Source organism: Fringilla coelebs (genome assembly GCF_963513975.1).
Source record: "Fringilla coelebs genome assembly, chromosome: 16".
NCBI lineage: Eukaryota > Metazoa > Chordata > Aves > Passeriformes > Fringillidae > Fringilla > Fringilla coelebs.
This window is the reverse complement of record NC_140042.1, coordinates 9,810,339-9,834,030: the sequence shown is the minus strand read 5'-3', so window position 1 is coordinate 9,834,030 and position 23,692 is coordinate 9,810,339. Positions and strand designations below refer to the sequence as shown.

Here is a 23,692-nt window from a genome sequence, read left to right as displayed (position 1 = left end):
TGCCAGCCAGCCTGCTATTTGTCTCTAGTTTGTGGTAGAGTATTTCCCTAGCTGAGCATCCTCTCTTCCTGCTGGGAAGAAAAAAAAATATCTTCCTCCTTCCTCCAGAAGTTCTACCTGATCCTGTGGGCAGCAGTCAGAACAAGGAAACCTTTTCCTTTGTGCTGTAGTCATATTCTTCAAGCAAAACACAAACTACAACATGCAAACAGTAAGCTTAACAAATGAAAGTTATACCTTGTGTCACAAGTTTTTCCTGAAAGAAGCTGAGCAGAGGAGTTTAGTGTAAGCCAGCTATTTGAAAGCAGTGTTCTCTGTTTGAATTTCAAATTATTATCCAGACCATCTTGAAAATGTTCTTTAAAACAGACTGTGATTTTTTGGGTTGTGTATAAAGTCTTAATTTTCAGATATCTGTATATTAGATGTTAATACTTAACTACAGTTTAGTGATTAAACTTTGATGTCATTGCTAGGACTTTGGAAATGTTTCCTGTTTGAATGGGCTTGTCACTAATGTGATTTAAATTAGTAAATTTAAAACTAAAAAAGTCAAGCTTTGATTTTTATGAACTTAGCTTTCAAATGAACGTAATTCTCTTTTCAAGAGTAATTTTGATGTCTTTCATTATGTCAGCAAAATTATGGAACTTCCTGGCTGGCTGTTCAACAATTATGGCCAGGATATATGTTCATATTCATATAGATTAATGATGAACATAGGTAAAATCTTTAGTTTTAGGGCTTTTGTTAGAGTGGAACTGATTAAAAACAGACTTTCCCTTAGGGTTGTTTGGCTCTTTTAGGCAAAATGCAGTAAGTTATAGATAAACAACTCAAAAAGGCAGAAATTCCAGAGATGCATTTCTGTAATCTTTATGCTTTATTGTATATACAACATCTTTGAAAAATCCTGTTTGTCTGCTGGGAGTAATCCCCAATGAACATTTATGAGTTGAGATGATGGGACTCTTTATTGCAGTATCTAAACTCTTATGTGTATAATTTGGATACTGTTATTGTCTCATACTTTCGAGTTGGTTTGAAATTTTCTGACTGATTAGGGCAATGGCTCTTCCATATCTTCCTGCCCCCACCCACAAGCCCCACAAACTTTTAATGACAATGTTCTTGTGTACTTCCTTGGGTTGTTTGAATGCTGTTTATTCTTTTGATGTACCTGGAGGCAGGGGGTGGAAGCAGTGTAGAGAAATGAGAACACCATATTTTATTGAGCTGAATAGGATCATGGTCTGCAGAAATAGAAATTAGCTTAGAAATGTTTTTTATACAATGGATATCAGAAACCAAAATGCATGCAAATTCCTTGGGTTTGTGCCATATTTGTAGAAAGTTTCTCATAGGGAGCCATGTTCTTTAGCATGTATTGAAAATCCCTCAGCTTTTCTACATTAATTTACTTTTCTTTGCAAAATTACTGCAAAAGGAGATTGGTGTGTTTTTGTGTAGTTTGACCAATAATTTCCCACTCTCACTGTAGGAATAAACAGTTGCTGTTCTTGTGCTTGCAGCCACACATGGCTGAAGTAGTCACTGACCTGGACTGGTAAACTGAGCTGGGTTAAAAAAAAAGTGGTTTTTTTTGTTTCTCTGCACAGTTCACCACACAGCTGTGAAAACTTTCATCCTAGCTCAGTGCAGAGGAGCAATGTTGACTCCTTGAGACTATGCACTGCTGTGACTGGCACAATGATGGCTTCCTCTCCTCATTCTGTTTGACTTGCCACAGAAACAACTGTTTTCCAAGTAGCTTCCTCAAAATACTTCAGAGTTCTTATTGAGAAATGGATCTCTGTCCTCTGACTGTGTGGTCTGGCTGTAGTCCCTAAACAGTGTAGGAAATAACAGTTTTTTAGCTTGGTCTGCTTAGCTTTTAAAGAAATATAGCTATGACACTGATTCTCACACCATTAACTCACAACTTCATGAATCAAGCTAATTTAATATAGAGTTCATGCTGTCATACAGAAAAGTCTTACTAATTTAAATGTTCTGCAGATAGACGAGGAATCCTAGAACCATAGTTATGGACACTTAATTATGGATTATGTTGGAGCTCGGTGTTTGTATTACATGTGGTGTAAGTTAGTGCTGCAAGATGCAGTTACTGCTGTTACACACCTGAAGTGCACTTCATACTAAAATCAGTATTTAGACTATAGGGTGTGTGTGTGTATGTGGTGTTTAGTGACATAATTGTTTGGCCAAACAAATAAATGTAGGTTTTGTCTCAGGGAATAAAAACCTGATCCTAATTAATTTCAGGTAAATGTATTTTTTGGCATAAGTGTGTTCTTGAGGTTGGCCACTGGATTGTTTCCTCAGTATGATAAAACCTTAGGGAGGGAAGCTTAACTAGTCGTCTCCCCAGAAGTTTTTGTTGTGTTTTTAGTAGATAATAACATGGCTTAAAACAACTTTTTGTTGTTTGATTGTTTTTTTAAATAAAACCTTCCACTTTTGCCAAGACTCAGGATAAATTAGGTGGGACAGTGTGTGGCACAAGTGGTGCCAGTTTTCAAACCCTGTGGCTCACCTGTAAACCTGCCATACAATCTGTTTTACCCCAGTGTTTGCATTTTTTTTTCTCCTGTTGGTAGCAAAACCAAGTTAACAACTGCATTCCAGTAGACTTATCAGTGATACAGGGAATCATAAGGGCATGGTATTCAAACTCTTAGGAACTACTAGTGAGTGTGGTATGATTCCAAAGAATCTCTAGGGAATTACAGAACAGTCTGTATACTTAGAAAAACTAGCTGTTTACATCAGTTAGTACTTAGTTGAATGCTGTAGCTGCAATCTGATAAGCATTTTAGAAGCTTTTTAAAGTTATGTTGAAAAAGTTATTTATTTTAGCCCTCCAGTGAACACTATACACAGCAAATGTTTTGTAACATCAATGTGGCATCTGTACCTATAACAGGATTTTAAGCTGTTCATCTTACTTTGGAAGGAAACAGTTTTCAGAGCTGAGTAAGAGCTTTTATTGAAAGCATTTCTTGAATGTTCTGAGAAACTCTTCAGATACCTGGAATGAGTCTTTTCCTCTTTAACATGTATCTCCAAAGAAGTCATGATGGCTTACGAAGTTTGGGGTTTTAAGATCCATTCTGTCTAAAGCATGGTGAAGTGCTCAGAAAACGGGGAGATTTATGTGTATTTAGAATGATGGCAATGTTTGCACTACCCACTGTGCAAGGGGCTCTTACTGCACAGAGCTGCCACTTGTTAAATGTTCCTTCCCCACTTGTCCTTATCGGTTTTAGCAGTAACAAATTGAGCCTTTTTTGCCTTTGTTTTCTCGAATAAGTAAAATTCCTGGCATGATGCCAAGTAACTCAAATCTGGTTGTTAGATGAGAGGTTGGTCTTAGAGGGTCTGTTTTGTTTTAAGATACCTTAGGATAAGTTTGGGATGGTTATTCTGCTTCTTCAGAAGAAACATGTAAAAAAACTATAAAAAGGAAAAGGTCTTCAGGCAGAAATTTGCTAAAGGTTCTTTTCCATTTTGCTTCTAGGCTATTTCTTATGAGAGTAATGGACATACCATATCTCAATTTGGAAGGACCAGACTGTAAGTAGCTTCTCTCATTGTAAAAGTAGTACCATTCTGACACACTCCTGGAGAAGGAAATGTAAAGATTAATTATGTCTATCTAAAGCAAGGATATCAGCATATCTATCAGCTGTGTTTAGGTTATTAGCTACTTATGAAATTATTCAAATGTGTCTGCTCCCTTTTCTTCCTTTAACAAAGTAGTAAACCCAGAAATTCTTTAACTTTGACCAGAGAATCTGCATTATAAAGGGAGCTGACGAGAGCAGATTAAGTTAATGTTACTAAATGAGAGTTTGAAATAAACAGCTTTATTGTTATTTTGGGTTAGTATTCTTATGTTCCATATCACATAAAAAATGGGATCTTAACGCTGACCCCTCACCCCAGCAGTAAATACAGAATGCAAACTAGTGAGTAGAAAATGGTTCTGAAAATCTTGTGGCCACTTTGTTTCTCAATTGCTGTGCAGTAGTACCTCTCCTTACCTTCAGCCTGAACATCAGGATTCTTTTGCCGCATGGGATTATGATAGTGGAAAAATATTACTTAAAACATTTTTACCTTTCTGTTTTTTTCAGTTTACAGACCTGAAGCTGTAATTAGTTGATAATATATTTAAATTAAAATAGATTCTACTAATGTAAATGTCCTTACTTGTTATGGGATGTTTCATTATGAGGGGGAAAACTTTGGTTGAGGGTTCCTTGACTTAGGAAAATGTGAAGCCCTGGAGGTCAGTCTGGTCATTGATCAGATAAAAGCTTAATTTTATATTGAGGAGTCAGATACACAGTGTCTTGAAAATTATACCCATTTGGAAGCAGTACTGATGTGGACACATTTTCTACTCCTTGCATTGGAAAGCTCAGGCTGGAGTGTGACTCTATTAGATGCCAGTGTAATAGTAGCAGAATGCAGTTTTAGAGACATGGAAGTAACTGTTGGAGAGGAAAGTACATGCTGTAAGGGCATAAATTTAATTTTAAATTCAGTTTGGTGGTCAGATCACTGAGCTCTGGCTCTGCTGGAATGGTAATCTAATTACATTGCATCTTCCTTCCCCAACTGTTTGATACTGAGTGGAAGAATGGGTAAATACTTTGGGTCATTGAGAGAGTGCCAAAGCTACTAATTTGTAAAGATGCTACTTCCACTTGCTGGCCAACTTACAGGATTGTTTTGATACTTTGCCAAGAAGGGTTGCCAAAAAAGAGTCTGCCTCTGAAAGTCTGTCTCTTTTATCTGAAAGCCACTCCTGTAGAACAGACTGATGCAGATATTCTAGGAGAACCTGAGCCAAGGAGGCTTTCTAAGCCTCCAAACAGAAAGCATTGCAGGGGTGGCACGTTGGGCTGGCTGGTTTAGCCATTTAGTTGCTGTTCTGAGATGTGAACCCCACTGAAGGCTGAGGAAGCAGTCTGGTGGTTGTTTGTGGGGGACCGTTCTGCAGAGAAGCAAAGCCACCTAAAGAGTACAGCCAGGTTTCTGTGGGAGCTGCACTTGGAGTCTGTATTTTTAAAAAAGAGCTGAGACACAGCTGACTAGGTGACTGTTGTAATTTGTATGTTTCTGTTTGTCAGGTTTCAATTTCCTAAACAGATGAGCTAGTAGGATTTAGTATATCTTTCATGCCTAAGTGCAGGCACATTCTCACTGTACCTGATGCAGTTTCATAAATCTTGGCCTGTTATTGTATTTTAAAAGGGAAGGGAAGAAAGAAAATACATAACCACATTAGATAACTGTTTTAGGATATTCTAAAGATACTAGCAGTGACTCTTATTTTAACAGAAGCATTTTTGTTTTGTAGTGCAGCCCAAACGAGATCATGTTCTTCATGTCACTTTTCCCAAAGAGTGGAAGACTAGTGACCTGTACCAGCTTTTCAGTGCCTTTGGTGAGTGATATAGTCTGTCTTTTTGTTGTTGGTGTTGTTGTTATTGGGGGTTTTTTGTTGTTGTTGTTATTAATAAGGTAAACTTTTGGTTTGTTTTGTTATTTTTAGTCTATGGGTGCAGACTTATTCCTAGTGTAGGTAATGATGAATCTCTTCTTGTAATTTTTTAATTTGATGTCCTGTGGACTTTGTAATGATGTGTTGAAAAGTACTGTTCTTATTAACTGCTCTTTAGAAATCTTTATTTTGGTGTTTGTTGAATATTGTGGATCTTTTATCCTTATATTTACAGCCTCTCCTGGTAGGAAGTAAGAGTTTATATAGGTGGAAAAACAGAATGGGGATTGGTGTGGGGCAGATGGAGGCTTTAGGAACAAGGTTCATCCTCCAGTCAGTGTAAAGCCAAACTCCAGCATGTGAGTCTAGGCAAGCAAGCAAGCTTGAAAATAACCAAGTTGATTTCCAGATTGTGAACCATCCAAGTGAGAAGTAACAGCAAAAGGGGTAGTTAATAACTGAGGACCAGTAGTGCTGTTGTAGCTCTACTAAGTAGAAGTATGAAATGTAGATACCTGGACAGCTGAACTAATAGATGGTGGTCTCCTGCTCCTTATCTCTTGTGGCTTGGTACTCTGTCTCTGCAGGGTCTCTGGAGCTGCATCCAGCTCCCTCAGTTCCTTGTGAGCATTCGACCTTCACTGCAGCAGGGATCAGTCTAGTGGCTAGGATTTAATGGCCCCGCCTGGGAGACTAGAGAATGTAGAAATGTAGGACTCGTGAATGTAGAAATGGCAGGATTCGAGAATGTAGAAATGTGGAACTCGAGAATGTAGAAATGGCAGGATTCTCGCGGCTCCCGGCCGTTCGTGCCCCGCGGCGCCGCCGCTTCCCGTGCGTGGGACGGGCACCGCCGCCAGGGGGCGCGCTCACACACCGCTAAAGGCTCGCTTTGGGGCTTGCCAATTCCCGCACTTCTCCAGATTTTAGAGCTGAATGTTTTCATATTTCCATTTACAAACTTCAGGTTCGATAATTAATCTATATTTTTTAAAAGTCTTTTTGCCATGGTATCTCAAAATAAACTGCAGATTATTCCTTCCAAAATTCGGGAATACAGAAGTACCCATGGTTTTGTAGTTGTGAGTGGATAGGGGCAGAGTGGTACAGCGTGAGGTTGAGTGATTTGCCAAAAGCTACAAAATAAAAAAAAGGCAGTAGCAGACATGAATTATTCTAAGGTATTACATCTGTTAAAGCAAAGTGTCTTGAAATCAAGCAGTATTAGTCGTATTTTACAGAAAAATTATTTTAGAATGAATTCAAGCAGAGTTATAATCTTCCATGGAGCTTCTAACAAAATGTGGTGAAACAGCTGAAAGGGCTGCAGTGTCACACTTGGAACTGGTTTACATTTGCTACTGTAGAAGGAGTGTTCATGATTCTGAAATCCCTCAGGACTGCCTGCATACCAAGTGGACACCTGTTCGTGCAAGATGTTTTTATAGTCTAAGGGGTGAATGTAGTTTCACTATGCAAGTACTTGCAGCACTATGCAGTCTCTTAGAAGACTTTAATTCTTCAATTTGCATTGTTTATTTGGTCATGCTGATGTGAAATAGGAAGTCATTAAAACAGGATTTGCTGGAATACAGCTTTAGTGTATAGCCTTAAGTTCTACTTAAATTAATGTCTTTGGGCTTTTGATTAAAACTCATACTGTCAAAGTATTATAAAAAGTACTGCTTAATTACCAGTCGAAGTCATGTAGGAAATGTACAAGAACAGAGTATAAAAAGGAAACTGTTTCTATGATGTAATCCATTAGTATGATGTTATTCTGTGGATTTAATCTTATTTGCATGTTTGAGCTAATATATGAAGAATTTTCAAATTTCTTTATAGAAGAAATACATTTTACTTGCACCTTGATGTCATAGTCCACCAGTGTCACCACCAGTGTCACCACCAGCATTCTTCAAAGTATTGAAGACTTGATGTATTCTAGAAGTGCAGAGAGAGAAATGTCCTGGTTATTTCTCTAGAGCTGCTGTTCCATTACATTGCTGTCCATGCCTTATCGGCACTGGCCTTGCAGTGAGCTGGCACGGGGCTCTGGTGATTGCTAAATATTGTACTGCAGCTGCATTTGCTTTCCAGATCTTTATTTGCATTTCACCATACTTCTGAAATGCACAATATTTACTGAGTGCTTAGCAGTATTGCTGAATGATTTAATTTATTAATCTTATCTCTCCTAAATTCTTACTTCTTAATAATGATGAAATGTGGCAGTCTGAAGAGAGCATTTCTTAAGCATGGAGAGTTGCATAAGAGCATTTCTTGTGGTTTGCTTCAGATTGGAACTCAGTGTCTGCTATTTAATGTTTGATTTTCTTTAAATTCTGTATTTAAAATTTATAAATCTGAGTATAAAAGCAAGATATGTTGACAGGTGTTGAAACCCTTTATTAGCTAAAAATACCAAGTCAGAAGTCATATGGAATGCATTGACCTTTCTGGAACAATAAATAAGGATGTGATACTGAAATTATGTGCCACCAATAGGTTGGATTTTTATTAATTTATTTTTATTTGGCACTTAGTGAAAATATGGATGCTGAAGTCCTGAATAGTAGCTGAATTCTTTTAGGAGATTTTTTTTGTCTATCACTGATCTTATTTTATACTGAGGGCACAATTGCAAGGTATTCAGGAGAATTTTTCTTTCTGATCTATCTTTCAGTCTGCTCAGGTAGATTGAAATTAATAAACTGTATATATAGGAAAAGGATACAATCTGGACAGCGTTTGTGTTACACAGTTACAACAGAATACGGTCTCAGATGTCTGAAATGATTGTTTAGAAAATCTTGTAATTATTAATACAAAATTGGAGAACTTCATACATAAATAATTTTAGAGCAAAGATTTATCCATGCATTTAGAGAAATATGAATTAGTACAGTAATTCCTGTCCTTTAAAGGAAACTTCATGTTGGGGTCCTACCAAATTTCACTACAGTTCTGAGCTGCAATCACGAGTCAGCCCAGGCCTTGTTTGCGTTGTGAAATGTTAGTGTCCTGCCAAAAGCATGTTCTCCCTACACCAAAGAGCCTTATCCATGGGCAGCAAAGTTCTGTGTTCTTCAAAGGCAAAATTATTAGAAATTGAATTGATGTGCCCTAAAAAGTGTTTGAAGAAATTCTAACTTCATAGTGTAGGCTCATCTTAATGGCAGACTTAGCCCTTCAGTACAGGGAGATGTCAGAGACCATACTGAATTAATTATGGTTTTGGCAATGATCAAAATGATTATAACTTAAATTCCTAAATAGCTGGCTACTCAAATGTATAGCATGCAAATGAAATCTATCTAGGCTTTTATTTTTTTATAATTAGAAAATCTGTTTATAATCTGGCTGGATTTCAGAAGAGACTTCTATAACCTTGTAACCTGTAGACTAAATTAGATTTCAATAGATTAAACAACTGAGAATAAATGTATTTTAAGCCTTTTTGCATAGTTGTTTTTAACCTTGTAATGTCTGAAGGTTAAATGGTGGTGTAACATTATATATAATTTGATTTTCTAGTCTACGTGAAAAAAATGGCACCAGTTTTCAATATCTGAGTTGTACTAACAGTAAAGCACTTGGATAAGGACAGGAGATGTAAGCACAGGAGATGTAAATGGATTTCAGACTATAATAAGACCTTGTATCTGGAATGGGAATCCTTTCCTCTGCTTTTGCTTGATTATGAGCTCTTTTAGTGCTAATGTGACATTTTAAGCCATTCACATAGAAAATGCACTAACTGCTTGATGAATAGAGGGACTTATTTCCAGTCACTGTTCCATTGTAACAGCTTCCAAATGAGGTCCATGATTTTGTGCATTTGTCCTCATATTGACTCAAATTAAATTTTTAGTTCACATCCAGGAAATTATGTATAGTGGGATTCACACAAATCAGAGTTTGAAAATTTAGTGTCCCAACAGTGGAGTTCTCCATTGGTGTGATCAATCCTCTACCTACCCCTTTCAACTGGAATTTATCATCACTCAAAGAGCCATTATTTGTTTGAGTAAAGGGCTGAAATTCCCAGAAAATCACTTCAGTTTATTTCGTAGACTCGTGTAGAAGCCATGAAGGGAGGATGTGAGGTTCTGGGGTGTACAGGATGCTCATGCTGCCCTGACTTTCTGAACAGTTCCAGCCCTTTGTGCAACTGGGTATGAACTATACACCTGTACAGCAGACAAAAGCCTTCTCAAGTGCAGTTATTCTTAGTTGGCTTTTTTATGTCATGGCATATCAGATAAAAGTCTGTGACTGAGTCTGAAATAAAAATAGTCATAAAAATTTCTTTTGCTTTTCTAGGTAACATTCAGGTTTCGTGGATTGATGATACATCAGCATTTGTCTCACTGAGCCAGCCAGAGCAAGTACAAATAGGTGAGTGTTGCTGGGTTTACTTGAGCCTTAAGACTTTAACTGACTCCTGCAAAATGCTCTGAGCCAGCAGGGTCTGTGATTCTAATGGCAAAGCCACTGACTTGCTTGGAGGAGCTGCAGCACATGTGTGACAGCAAAGACAAGCCCCAATTGGACTTGCTTGAGAGTTTTGTGTTTCATTCCATGATCCTCCAAGTACCTAAACCCGTAGGTAGAATAGTGCTGGTTTCTTCACTTGGTGCAGTATTTATGGAGGCTGTTTACTGTTACTTTGCACAGAGTATGACTCTCAAAGACTTTTGTGGTCTTCACCTCCAAGTACCCTTTGGACTGATGCACATTTAGTTTGGTTTACATTTACAAGGAACAAATGCAGTGAGAAGCCTTTTGGTGCTATTGTAGAACACGTGCAAAGTAATAGTGTTCAAAGAGCCTGGACTGCTAATGTGCCTACAGTCTGTGCATGAACAATGTGCAGTCTCTCCAGACCTAAGTTTTTAAATTTTTATTGGAACATTTGAAAATATTGCTGTTATTTATGTGGGTAAACAGTCTTCTTAGTGTGTTGGGTTTTAGGTTGGGTTTGTTTGTGGTTTGGGGATGGCTTTGGGGTGGAGTTTTTTAAAGATTTTTGATTGACTGTAGATGAATCCAGAAGCTCTTAGTGGTTTTACTAGTTCTTTTGGGCATATTTGAGTTCTGACCCATAACCTTACTTGGGGGAACAATGGCTGGAAGTAGGCCATTATAGATGATCATTTGGGATATGTTCTGGTAGTGTCACCCCCATGTACTGAAACTCTTGCATCAAATGCTGTGGGGCCAGTGTGAGCAGCAGTATATGTAGCACTTCTGATTAACTGGCTAAAATTTTGTTGCACTTAAGAGCTGTTCAGACAGAATTCCCACAATTAAAAAAAGAAATAAAACAGATGAGAAAACCCCACTGAGTTTACCATCACCTATCCTTACTAAGCTCAACTAAAGAAGCTTTCAGGGTCTGGATGTACAATCACTGCATCTCTGTAATTCCTTATGAACATCCTGGGAGTGTTTTTCATACTTCCTCATACATTCATAGCTCTGCAGAGGATATTGAGGGCTCACCAGCAGCCTCGTTATAGCAATTGCTCCATAGCAGCAAGAACCATTGTTTCTTCATCCATATATAGATATAAAAATGAAATAACTTCTAATAAGAAGTTTCAGATAAAGAATTATGCCAATTAAAGCCTGCCTAGATGCTGCAGCAGTAAGTTCCCCACTGCTGTCACCTCAGATACTTATCCATTGTCTAAATGCTTGGCGTATACATTTTCACCACTGCTTTTTGTAGTTGTTGTTGTTGTTAGGTTTGGTTTTGGTTTTTTTGTTCTGTTTTGGTTATAGCAAGTACATATTTTGGAAATAACTGATTTATTGAAATTGAATCTTTGTCACTGCTCTGTCTTTTTTTGTGCTTTGACAAGCAGGGAGGCTTGTTCTGTGGCCTACATGCTGGGAAATGTTATTTGTTTGAAAGCTCAGGTGATGATAGTCTTTCATAGATTTTGATGAAATCAGGTTAGTAGAAATTCATATACTGAAAGCAGTGAGTCAACCAAACTGATAAATTAAAGCAACCTCAATTATCAAAAATTGTGTGATTTGTACTGTAAAATTGCATATAGTTCTTGGTATTTTGTTGGTTTGGGATCTGATGGGGTTTTTTTTTCTGTAATAAATGCATTTTAAAATAAATTCTGTTATTCTATTCCCTCATCTTAAATTCTTTAATGAATTGTTTTGGTAATAAAAGTCACTGTTTGTACTTGTGATTTAGTGAGATATGCTTAAGTGAAGAACCTAGGAAAAACTATCATGTGGCCTGGTTTTTAACCTTTTCCTATAAATGTCTGCATCTTCTGGACTTTGTAAAAAGCCTTGGAAGGCTGTCAAACAGTATGAATACAAGGCAAGATGTTGCTATGGGTGTACTTCTATGCTTATCTCTTAAAGAGGTTTCTGACTTTGAGCTGATCTTTAGAGTCTGTATAGGCACCTTCTATCTTAAGCTGGTACAGGAGAGGAAAACAAAGGGATGGGCAGCACCATGTACAAATTGGTGTTATCAGTTTGGGTACAGCCTGAAGATAATCGCTCTTATCAAATATACTTAAGATACTCTGCTCAGCTAATTAGTCATGTTTGTTAACATTTTAATGCCTTGCAGCAGAAATTGTCCAGGTATGCTTGAAAGACTGAAAACTGTATATAGGTTAACAAAAGGGGCCATTAATGTTACACTGACAATTTCACTAATATTTAACAAAATATAGTTGAATTCTGCTTACACCTTGATAATGCCCATGGTTACGTGATCATGTACATGTTTCTTTAGGATTTATGGTTTCTCTGGGAGTATATTTGTACATTTGCTGTGGAAGAGCTCAGCCCTGAATGTTGTGTAGAGGACAATTTAATTCCATTTAGGTTAATTTAAAAGATGCCCTCTGATTTGGGATGTTGAGTCTTCTGCTTTCTGTTGATAAAATAGGCACACAGCACTGCTGCTTCCACTCCTGAGTTTTACTTTGAAATACTGGACTATGCATGTGCACTTTTGTCATCATGGCAAACTTCTGGATTGTTACATGTGGCATGACTAGCCCTAGTAGTCAATAAATAGGGCTGTGGAACCATATGGTGAGTATTGAGAGTAAAAGAAAATACTGCCTTAGCTACTCACTCATTGCACTCTGTTGCTCTGGCTGAGGCAGTGCTCCCATGTTTTAAGGAGAACATGATCAGATAAGGTTAATGCAGCCTCCATACAGAGGTCACTTAAAGGCTTCACAGGGGAAATTTTACTGAAGTATTTCATAAGCTTAAGTGTTTAGTACTGCAGCCTTAATCTGTATAGCTCTGTGTGTTTATTGTATTTATATATTGTGGCTTTTCTTTTACCTACACAGTTCACCAACATATTTGTCTTTTTATTAAGAGGCTTAATTTAGTCAGTGGCCATCTGTCAGGATGTTGCTCTGCATAAAAGCAAGGACTTGACAAAAAGGTATCTTTGTCCACATTCCTCTTGGACCACTCAATGACAGTCAGCCTGTTTGATGTCTTCCCTAGTAATGAGGGAAGGTGCCATCCTCTAGAAATGCTTTTCCTAAAATAATTTGCAATTACTGTTATTCTGCTATGAAACAGAAACTTTAGGGCTTTAGTTAATGTGAAATGCAGCCACATGGTGTTGGTTACTAGGTCAGGTTTCTCACAGAAAGGTTCTCCCCCTGAGTTCTCTTTAGTTTGTTAGAATTCACAGAGCATTCCAGCAGTGCATTTCTTCTGTTGGGAGTGCAGAACGACCTAACTGTATTTGCTTTGTTTGGCAATATGGACAGCATCCATCAAAAAAGCATCAGAGGAAATGTATTAAACTCCTGCAAGGAGCTGCTCTTCAATTCAAGACCATGCAAGATTGTTTTATCTCTGTGGCTCTTTAGACTTTTCCATATGGCTTCATATCAGTTTTTCAATGATGAAGCAAAATATTCAGCATGTAACATTTTATATATTAAATATATATGCTATATATATATACACACAAATATATTTGTATGTACCATATGAATGGATTGCTGTAAAATGCATGCCTTATTTCAAGAAAGTAGAGTTGACTTTATACAAAAATACTGACTCTTGTACAGATTTATTTTAGAATTACATTTAGGCCTCAAATTATTTGTTTTTCTTCCTTGAGAAAGGGCTGAGTTTATCAGGGAATTAAATGGCAGACCCATAACTTTGGCTCATATCTTGTAGCAAAACAAGTAATGTTATTGTGTTTTAACAAATGAGTATGTATCAGATGATCCATGGTAACTTTGTGCTTGATTTTAGCAAGTAAAAACATGCTTGAGTTTAAGTAAACAAATTTTCCCCCAAGGAATGTTGGCTGGCATGCAGTAAACTCCAGTGAGCCTTATTAATTCATTCATGATGCCTGCCCCATAACTTCATGGGCAATAAATATTGTCCTAATTCTTACAAACAGATCCTGTAACTTTGCAGCTGAAAACAAATATAAAGAGGATGAAAGAAGGTATGTCTGACACTTGTTGGTTAGTGCAACTGTCTCATGGGGCTGTTAATAATAACTACTGCTATCTGTACTTGGGATTAAAATTAAATAGTCAACACTCTTGCCTGGTCTTATGTATGTTGCAACAGCAGCATCTTTAGACCATGGCAGGTATTATAGATATCTATTTCACTGTTACACAGCAAAAATACAGAATGGATGATCCATCCTGAAAGAGGAGAAAAAACACATCCACCCATCTTCCTCACCTTTTCTGAAAGTTTGTGCTGGAGTTTGCCATCTCTAGTGCTTGCACCAGAGGTAGCACAGAATACATTTATAACAACTCAGCTAGAATCCCCAAGTGGGATATGCATCTGAAATGGCTCTAAAAAATGGGAAGTACATAATAAAATCAGGATTTTTGTCTCCACTACAATTGCAGTATTTTAAAATGTGCAGAAAAACAATGTGAGGTTGGAGGGGGGGTTTGTTTTGCTTTGTTTACGTTTAAACTGGTTTACTCGTAGGTTTACAATACTCTCTTTCAGAGAGCTAGGCTGAAAGCAGCAGAAGACACCAGTTGACAGTCAGTTTAATTTGCTGATTCATCTGTTACAGGGATGGCGTCAGGCCAGAGCTTGGCTCACAAACTAAAGGCTGAGAGCTGTGAAGATGCTGGGGCTTGAAGGAATGTTGTTAAATTGTTACTGAGTGGAGGCAGTGAAAGTTTTTTTTTCTTTAGTTTTAAAGTGCTTCTAATTTTGCATTGACAGAAATCTTTCTACCTTGAACTTGAAGTGTTTTTTGGTTAAAGGGAGATCAGACATTTGAAAGATACAAGGATGGAACAGCTGGCTGTTAGTTAAGTGCTTCTTCCATGGATATCTTGTGCAACCAAAAATGCAGCTCAAATAAGCTTATGTTTCACAGCAATCAAACAGAGTTTTGGCAAAGGCTTTGCAAATGTCGTCTTTTCCTGGCAGACTTGCAAAATAAACCTGCTGGGTTAAGTAATGAGACTAAAAGGGAAAAAATCCAGGAAATCTTTTCTTGCCAACAAGCAATCTGGAAGAGGGTTACGACTGAAGAATTGATCGTTTCTAATTTAAAAGAAATGTCTTAAGTAGATTTAACTCTTTTTGCACAAAGTCTGACTTTGAGAAGATCTTTGAGCATCTAGTTCAGACATTGTGACTTCTAGAGAATATGGCATGTTGGGTCTGTTTTGTTTTTTTTAAATTGCTAACAATGGAACTAGAAATTGTTTTATGAACAGAACAAATAGCTTGCAGCCTTCTGCTTTTCAAAATAAGCTATTTCAGTAGAGGGCATGCTGTCATTTAAGTGTTTTGTATATAATGTCATTCTCCTCCTCCATAGCTGTAAACACCAGCCGGTATGCTGAAAGTTATAGGATCCAGACATATGCAGAATATGTGGAGAAAAAACATGAAGAAAAACAGGCCAAGAGAAAATGTACAGAAGATAGTTGGAAGGAGATGGAGAGGAAGAGGTTAAAAACCCAGTGCACACCTTACGTTTCCCAGAGCGGATACTACTGTGTTAACAGGTGAGATGTCTGCGCTGCCAGCTCGTGTTCTTACTGCATCTCTATCCAAAATCTAGCAATTGTCAGGTAGTTCTTAACTAATACAGGACATTTTTTCTGTATGTAGTTCTTCCCATATAAATCAGCAGTGGTACATCAGCTGTCACAGGACGATAGGTAAAGGAACAGAGGGAATTGCATCACGAATGCAATCAGACAGACTTGTAAATGCTGGGATCTTGAGGGCAGGTCACATCACAGCTTCTGAGCTTGATGTAGCAGCATAATTTCTTATAACCAAAACCTCAAAATAGTTTTCTTTAGTTGTATGGCATTTGTGAATGGCTTGTGTCACGTGGACACTTAGTTGTCATCGTATATCCTTTTAAAGACCACGCTGGTTCTGGGCTGACTTTCCATGGTGATAATAGTGCCACAAAGAATGGTCTAAATTCTCTTCTAGAGCAGTCTTGATGAAGTTGTCCTTATGCTTCAGAAATAGGATGGCAAATGATGATACTTGCATGGCTTTAAGCTTTTAGTGTAAAGCTTGAAAAGGGCTTTAGTTCATAATTTAAGGACAAAATTAAGTCAGGACATGATGCTTTTGGTTCTGGTACAGTATGTTCCCTGTGTTGCTGTGTGTATTTCTTGTTCCATATTTATCCACTGATACTAATGACAGGTTTTGGATATGGTGGTAACAGGCAGCTTCTTTCTCAGTCATCTGTGTAGCTGAGCATGTGAAGAGATTTTTTAGTGTTAATATAATTGTATAAATAACTTACCAAGTTATTGCCATTCTTCTCCCTCTCTTCTCCTGCACTGTCCCCCCAGTTCTATGAATTCTACATGAGAATAAGTTTGAGTGTAGTGTGTAAGTTACTTCTCTAAGCAGATGTTTTGGTTGGTTTTTGGGGATGTTGTCTTCTCCTCCCTGCCCTGTGGTTACAGAAACCAAATTTGGTGGTCATAAAACCAGTGCTGAGGTATTTCTGCTTTATCTTGCTTGGAATGCTGCATTAAGTTCTAGTTCTCATGTCTTCCTGTAAATGTTAATCTGTTGAATAACAAATCTACTAAAATTGTTCTGTTCTTCTCGTGACCTTATGATTTTGCAGGTGTGTATTTTGGCAAGCTGTCAAATGTTCATGGCTTTTGTCATGGTAGGAATTCTAAATGTGCTATAGACATGTTTGATTCAAAAAAACATATGGAAGAATGATGATACAATCCGTATCAAATGAAGTTAGTTTAATGGAACTGTTGTACTCAGGGACCCTGGGAGTCCATGCTGTGAGGAGATGCAGCTCTTTAAGGATTCTCCTGGCACCAGCCTGCAGGTGGCTGAGGCTTAGCTCTATAACTAAGGTGGTAGACTATTAAATAGTCTGGAAATACTTACTACATCTTGAGTTTGCTGCAAAGAAACACTAAGTTCTAGTTTTGTTTCTGCCAGAGGAAGTGTCTCCTCTCAACGAGTGCTGGAGTTTGGATACCTCGCAGGTTGAAGGCAGATGATAATGATGGCAGCTCATGAAGAACAGGAAATGCAGAAAACTGATTTGCTGTTGTCTTTGTCTTGCAAAGAAGTTTTAGATCCACCACAAATATGTCATTTGGGAAATTGCTGAACAAAACTTTCAGTAAATTCTTTCCTGAAAAGTTTGACATACCCCAGTGTCAGAGCACTGGTTGTTGTCTGTCTAAGCACTTACTCTCCTTGAAATTTTTTAATCTTTTTTTCACCTAGTGTTGTAAAATTCTACAAGAAGTAGCTTTTTGTTTTCACATGATCAACAACTTGATAGCCTTGGATAGCAGCCTTTATTTTGTTGACAGATCTCTTGTAATTGATGTTACATAATTTTTTGTTCTCTTATTATTCCATTAATAAAGTGATTTGGTTCCTGAATTCCCTCTCATGCAGGTCTTTTGACATGTTTTACTTAATTTATTTTTATTTGTTGCTAGTTATATTTAATTCTTTTGTCAATTTATATTTTGTAAATGCTTCTTCTGAAGTGTAATTTGTTTAGCTAGAATGTGGAACTGCAAACCATGGTCTTTGATTTCACTCAAGACGAACGCTTATTTTCCAGAAGGTATATAAAAATATTTCTATCTAAAGGTATATAAAATATTTCTATTTTATCTATTATATACAGTAATTTAAATATAAAATGTAATATTAATATTTATATAAACAATTGGGACAAATATGTATGTGTGCATGTATATTTGTCCACATTAGTTGAAGTCATATCTAGCTGAGCACTCAGCACTGTGATGTATCCAGCAGCTGATCCCTTATAATAGCTTCATGTTACTACATCCTTTATTTATTTATTATTTAATGAGCTTGCTGCATCAGCTTCTGCCAAGGAGCACAGCTGCAGGATAGCTGTTTGTCTCCATGATGACAATGTGTCCTGGTTACTTTTTCATTCAGTAAGGAAGTTGTTGAGTATTTCTTGTAAGGAACTTTTATGTTAAATTGACAGTTTGATAAATATGTAGCAAAGGTTCTTTAATTCTTGTCTTGTTGATAAAACTGTAGTTCTGTATTGTAGAGAAACTTCTCTTCAGAAAAGAAAGTTCAATAGTATTAATAGCTGTCACAAGGTAAAATTATTTATAATTAATATGTATCCCTTGCATATAACTTAATACTACCCTTAAATATAAAAATTGATTTCAATGGAAATATGCCTAATTATTAATGTAAGATGGAGAAGTAGATGACAAACTGCTGCATTTGACAAAACTTCAAGTAGTAAATAGGATCCCCTTGTCCAAATCTGTTGCTGTTCAGAACACACATAGCAAACAGATGGAACTGGCTATGTTGTGCTTTGCAAATGACTGCCTGCCAGCTCTGCCATGACTGTTAAATGCATGGCTTTAAGAGCTTTTACTTAGCAAAATAGTGTTAAACCATAGCAGGAAAAGTCAAATAGGGTATGCTCTGTGGAAAACTAGATACCCTACTCTATTTGTACTTACTTATTCTCCTGATCATCAGTCTGGAAAGAGTGAAGAAGAGTAAGGGCAATCCCAAAAGACTTGTATGAAATACAAGGAAAGGATACAATATTCTGACTAAAACTATGAGTGCTGCATCTTCTGTCAAGTCAGGGTGCTGTTTGTAGCACCACTCATATATGCAACCATACTCATTTACTACTAAGTACATAAATAATGTTAATGCTGTAATCTTAAATCTTATTTAAGATTAAAAAAGAACAAGACATAAAAAAATTAACCCTTTCCCCTCTATAACCCATGCAATCAGTGAATGAATAGAAAATAAAATTATCTGTGAGAAAGGAAGACAATGGTTCTTCCTTATAAAATATGTCTATTTTGTGTTTTGTGCTGCCACTTTTTGGTGGTGGACTTTTTTTTTTCCCAGAAGGTATATGCAGGAGGACTAAGATCTAAAATTAATTTCTATGTTGTTCTTTGGTACCCAGTTAAATGTGCATGGAAGGTCAAGAATTTGTTTCTCTTTATTTGCAATAACTTCACAGGAACCTTATGTTGGAAAAAATTAAATTCAGCCATAAGACCATTCAAGAAGGGATCTTCTTCCTGCAGTGAGTGCAAGTTCCCTTCTGAGAGCCAAGTGCTGAAGAAATCTCATAATTTATGGTTCCCGAGTTTTTTCTTCCTAATGCATTTTTCAGAATGGCTTTCCCCAAAGTAGAATTCTTACAAGCTTTTCTAAGCTGTATTTTTTAAAAATAGTAGTTTTTAATTTCCCGATGCTCCTTCTTCCCTAGACTTTTTTCTTTCCAACCCTAGTTTCTGCCTGTTTTGCAATCTTGAAGTGTGTACGTAGGATTAACAGTTCTATCCAGCTTTTTATTGGTGGTGGTTGTGGTATGACTCAAAATGATGATTTGCAAGAAATCATGCAAGAGGGCCTTCTGTGTGTGAATGTTTGGAGGAGAAACCAGCTATTCATCAAAGCAAATGGTGTTTGTGCTCCTAAAGTGGATGTAAGAGCATGAGATGTAATCATATGTTTCATCTTTGTTTATTGCCTTTGGACATCCCAGACAGACTCTGTTTTAAGTTGCAAAATGTTCAGCTGAAAAAATTCCATTTCAAAGCCAAAAGTATACTGCAAAATTTAACAATTCTTCCTTCAGCTGAAACCTTATTGAAACACTGTAATTCACTTCTGTTGATTAAAAAAAAAATACCTTGTAAAGCTTTGTTTTATAACTTAGTATTAATATTTATTTAACTCATACAATAGAATGTGGCTTAGATGCATACAGCCATGTTGTGTAGTTCTAATTAAAAAATAAAAGTTCATAAATCTAAAACTTCCCTTTTTAAAATTGGTTGTTCTAAAAGCATTATATTAGACATTTCAGTAGCTGGTGTTCACATATCTAGAAGTTCATAATGGGAACTGTTTTTTAATTAGCCCATTTGCTACCTCATTCTGTTTTATACTCATGCTAATTTGATTTTAATATTGTCGGTTGTTTTTTAAGGAAATTTAACAATAGCATTGCAGTGGAACAAAAGCCTACACAAGGTTATTTCAGTGTGTGCTGAATGGAGTGGAGCTCTGAGTTCATCTTTATATTCTGTTAGTCAGACTTCATTCAAATGCTACTAATGAAATGATGTGCAGTTTTTTGTGCTCTTTATTTTACTGGTCCCATAAATAACAGGACTCTGCACTTGAAAGCCAGATTTAAATTTTATATGTAGGGCTTGATGTTTTCCTCTACCTTGATATATAAATGCTTTTAAAACTACCTGTAGTTCCAGGAGAGAGGTGAAGTTAGCATTAGCAGGTGGACTCCTTCAGTTTCAAGATGTGGTTTTGAGGCTTCAGTTGTGCATGATTTGGTGTCTGTTGACAGTGGACTAAAGAGCTTGCATAACTATGAGAATAAAATGTAAAACTGTGCGGGGATAGAGAACTGATTTAATTACATTTCAGATGAGTGATCTCATCAGAATAGCAGCTAAGTCTGAGACATCAGTAATACAAAAAATGAATACCTTGATCTACATAAAATCAGATTAGATAGCAGATTTGAGGAATTTTATAGTCAGGCCAAATCTTTCAGATCATGTAATTTCATGGTGCACCACTTAAAACAGTTTATTATTCTACCTCCATAAGCGTTTAATAGATGTACAACAGTGTGTACCTATGTACCTGTGTCTTCTTGACTTTTTCACAATCATCTTTCTTCTATGTTCCAGTTTTACAGGTACCAGTACAGTGGGAAAGAGAAGCATGAGTCCTATTGAGGAAGAAACTGTTTCTGATGATATGGAAGAGGGAGAAGGCCAAGATCCAGAAAATGATCAGACAGACTCCTGTGCAGAGTCCCTTCCAGATGGCAAGAAGAGAGCCAAAAAGTTGAAAAAGATCAAGACAGAACAAGTTCCAGCAGGTAAGTGTTGGAACCATGTTAATGCACATGGTTTTCTGTTCTGTTTGGAAATGTTCTAGGCCTGAACAGAATTGAAAGTCGTTGCTTCTAGTAGTAACTTACTCTATTACATTCAAAGTTCTTCTTGAAACTGAAGACTGCATCATATAAAAATTGAAAAAAACCTCAACAAACAAACCCAAAACAACATCAAAAAGCAAAGAACTCAGCCCAAACCAAAAAACTCACAACCAACCAAAACCCAGTCTGACACAAACCAAAGGAATCAGAATGTAGTTGATTCATTACTTTTGCTTACTTTCTTCCTTAAAATAAAGCTTTTTGAATTTTTTTAGGTATTCTTTTTTTTATGTGACTTTGTAGTTAAGGTTACTCAATGTGTTTTGCATATTGTAAGCAAAATTAAGGGCACTCTGTTTTGATGTATGCATTAATACATTCAGTGTTCTGTGTGCTATTTGTAACCATAACCTTTATTGGGCTTTATTTGGCTGAAGACTTTTCACCTAGGGTTGGTGTGAAGGTAGGTGTTTTCAGATTTTAATACCTATATATTTTTTTAGCCAAAATACTTTGAACTGAACATCTGACTAAATGCAGGGAGGTTACAATCAGATGATGATGTTTCACCTTGTAATTTTTGCTGTTTTGTGAGTTACTGCAGCTTGTGCAAAAAAAGTAAATAACTATGCTTAGATCACATGAATTTAAACATGAAAATATTTTAGTTTTATAGATCTATTTCTTGTTGATTCTATTTCAAGGTTTGTTAGTAGTTTCGTGCAGAAATTGGACTATAATAAAAATTAAATCGTATCTTAATTTGGTCCAGATGACCATACCATGTTAGTAATCTGGAGCACTGCCTGCATTGAAGTATATTCAAATATTCATAATTAAAACTTTGTTTCAATAACTGCACTAGCAGCTTTTATCCAGAAAGTAGTATTGTATACCAGACATCCTTTCTCCTGACTTGGTAGAGTAAAATCTTTCTTAGTTGATTCAAAAGCTGTGCCTGGAAATTGTTTTCTTCTTTTTGTTCCGTGGGGCAGTTGGGGCCTGTAAGCATATGCAGAATGACAAGAGTGTCTGTAATTCTGAGTATAAAATTCAGGCTCTTATTTGGCATTATGGGAATATGTGTTATTGGTATTAATGATTCGTCTTTATTCTCCAATTAATTTGGGATGGAAATATTCTTCCCTGTCTTAACAGCCTAAATAAAAATAATGACAAGTACACTTGGGAAAATAGTATTTAACTTTATCATCCCAGTAATTGCAAAACCAAAATTACTTAATTACTAGGGTTAAAAATACATTATTTACCATTTATGTAAGAAACCTGAAATTAACCTTTTTTTTTTCCCCTTTTTTTTTTTAATGCCTAATCATAAACAGTCCCTTGGTTCCTCTTTGTAAATATTGACTTGCTAGTAACGTATCTAGAGCCTCCCTCTATAGGAAAATGTGTCTTAATAGCCTCTGGAAGAACAACAACAACAAAAAAAATCTTGATGTAATTTTAATTCCATGATTCTGTCTTCTAGGAAGCCTCACAGCTAGTTCCACTGGAATTTTTGAGGTCCCTGAAACATGGTAGGAAACAACTGCCTTAAAAAGTGGAATTGATTGAAAGCAGTTGAGCGAATACACCTCTTGGAAGCCATACTTTATTTAAATAAAGTGGTGTTAACAAAGCAGTATGTGTCCTGAAAATCAGTTTAATTATTTTAAACTGTTTCTTGAACAATCACTGTCAATTTTACTCGTGTGTACATCACCTAGTATATGACTTGTCATTGATCCTGTGAAATCCTTGCTGTTGTAACTGATGTTAGGTTTAAGAAGCAAGACTCAATGTCCTTTGGTCACCTCCTTTGGCATGCTGGCTATGAACTGTACAAGAACTGGCACTGTGATTTTGTGCTAGGCTGTTTCCTTTGCTTGGGGAGTTAACACAGCTCTCCTAATACTTAACTGTTTTTTCAGGCAGCTTCAGTATGCTGTCAGCATTCTGGAAGCAGGTAGAACTGCAGTTTTACTTACTGCTTTCTACCTGTTACTTTATCTGGGAACATTTTTTGAATTTCTGTTCTCTACCCCCACCCCCAGTGCAGGTGGTATTCATCTAAATACCAGCTTTACACATACCTACCCTTTCAAAAAACTGTAACTTTTAAGTTTCTCAAACATTAATTTCCTGGTGGGAGGTAATTTTTCTTTGTTTTCACATCTGTTGTTCCCACTTTTAAATCCTGATTCTGTAAAAACTGTTTTTTGGTAAATGTGATAAACCTGCTAACTGCACCAGCCCTTTATTTGTTTAAAAAAGGATCTGCATTGGTAGATTTCAGAAAATGTTTGATATTTAAATTTTTGTATCATGGAAATAAAACCAAAATATGTATTTCCATAACATGATAATTAAAGACATTTTCTTAGGAATTGGTTTGTTTTTATTTATTAGCGTCTGAAATGGTTTGAGTAAGATTTTTTTTTTTTGTTTTCCTTCTTCCTAATATAATAATTTTTTGTCATCCTGTGAGTAGCACACCTTTTTTTTCCATGGACTATTTTCAAGATATTTGTGAAATGTAACCAAGAAAAGCAAGCCTATTGTAATAAGATTTAAATTGCTATGTGTTTCCCTTGGAGGGGTGAAAACAAAAGAATTCTACAAATCAGCAAATTCAGAAC

The 23,692-nt window shown here is 36.5% G+C and overlaps 1 protein-coding gene across 3 annotated transcripts in view; it reads left to right on the top strand.

The window, feature by feature from the left end:
• PARN (poly(A)-specific ribonuclease) overlaps positions 1 to 23,490 on the top strand; it is a 40,073-nt gene extending 16,583 nt beyond the window's left edge. For 2 of the 3 annotated variants that reach the window (XM_084216730.1, XM_084216728.1), the window contains exons 19-24: positions 3,542 to 3,597; positions 5,393 to 5,479; positions 9,863 to 9,937; positions 15,390 to 15,579; positions 20,797 to 20,990; positions 22,543 to 23,489. In XM_084216730.1, the coding sequence (XP_084072856.1) occupies positions 3,542 to 3,597; positions 5,393 to 5,479; positions 9,863 to 9,937; positions 15,390 to 15,579; positions 20,797 to 20,990; positions 22,543 to 22,595 (655 nt within the window). In that variant the 3' untranslated portion in view covers positions 22,596 to 23,489. Of the gene's footprint in view, positions 1 to 3,541; positions 3,598 to 5,392; positions 5,480 to 9,862; positions 9,938 to 15,389; positions 15,580 to 20,796; positions 20,991 to 22,542 lie in introns of all 3 variants that reach the window. The other variant, XM_084216729.1, reaches the window with a different exon arrangement.
• Positions 23,491 to 23,692: the final 202 nt, after the last annotated feature.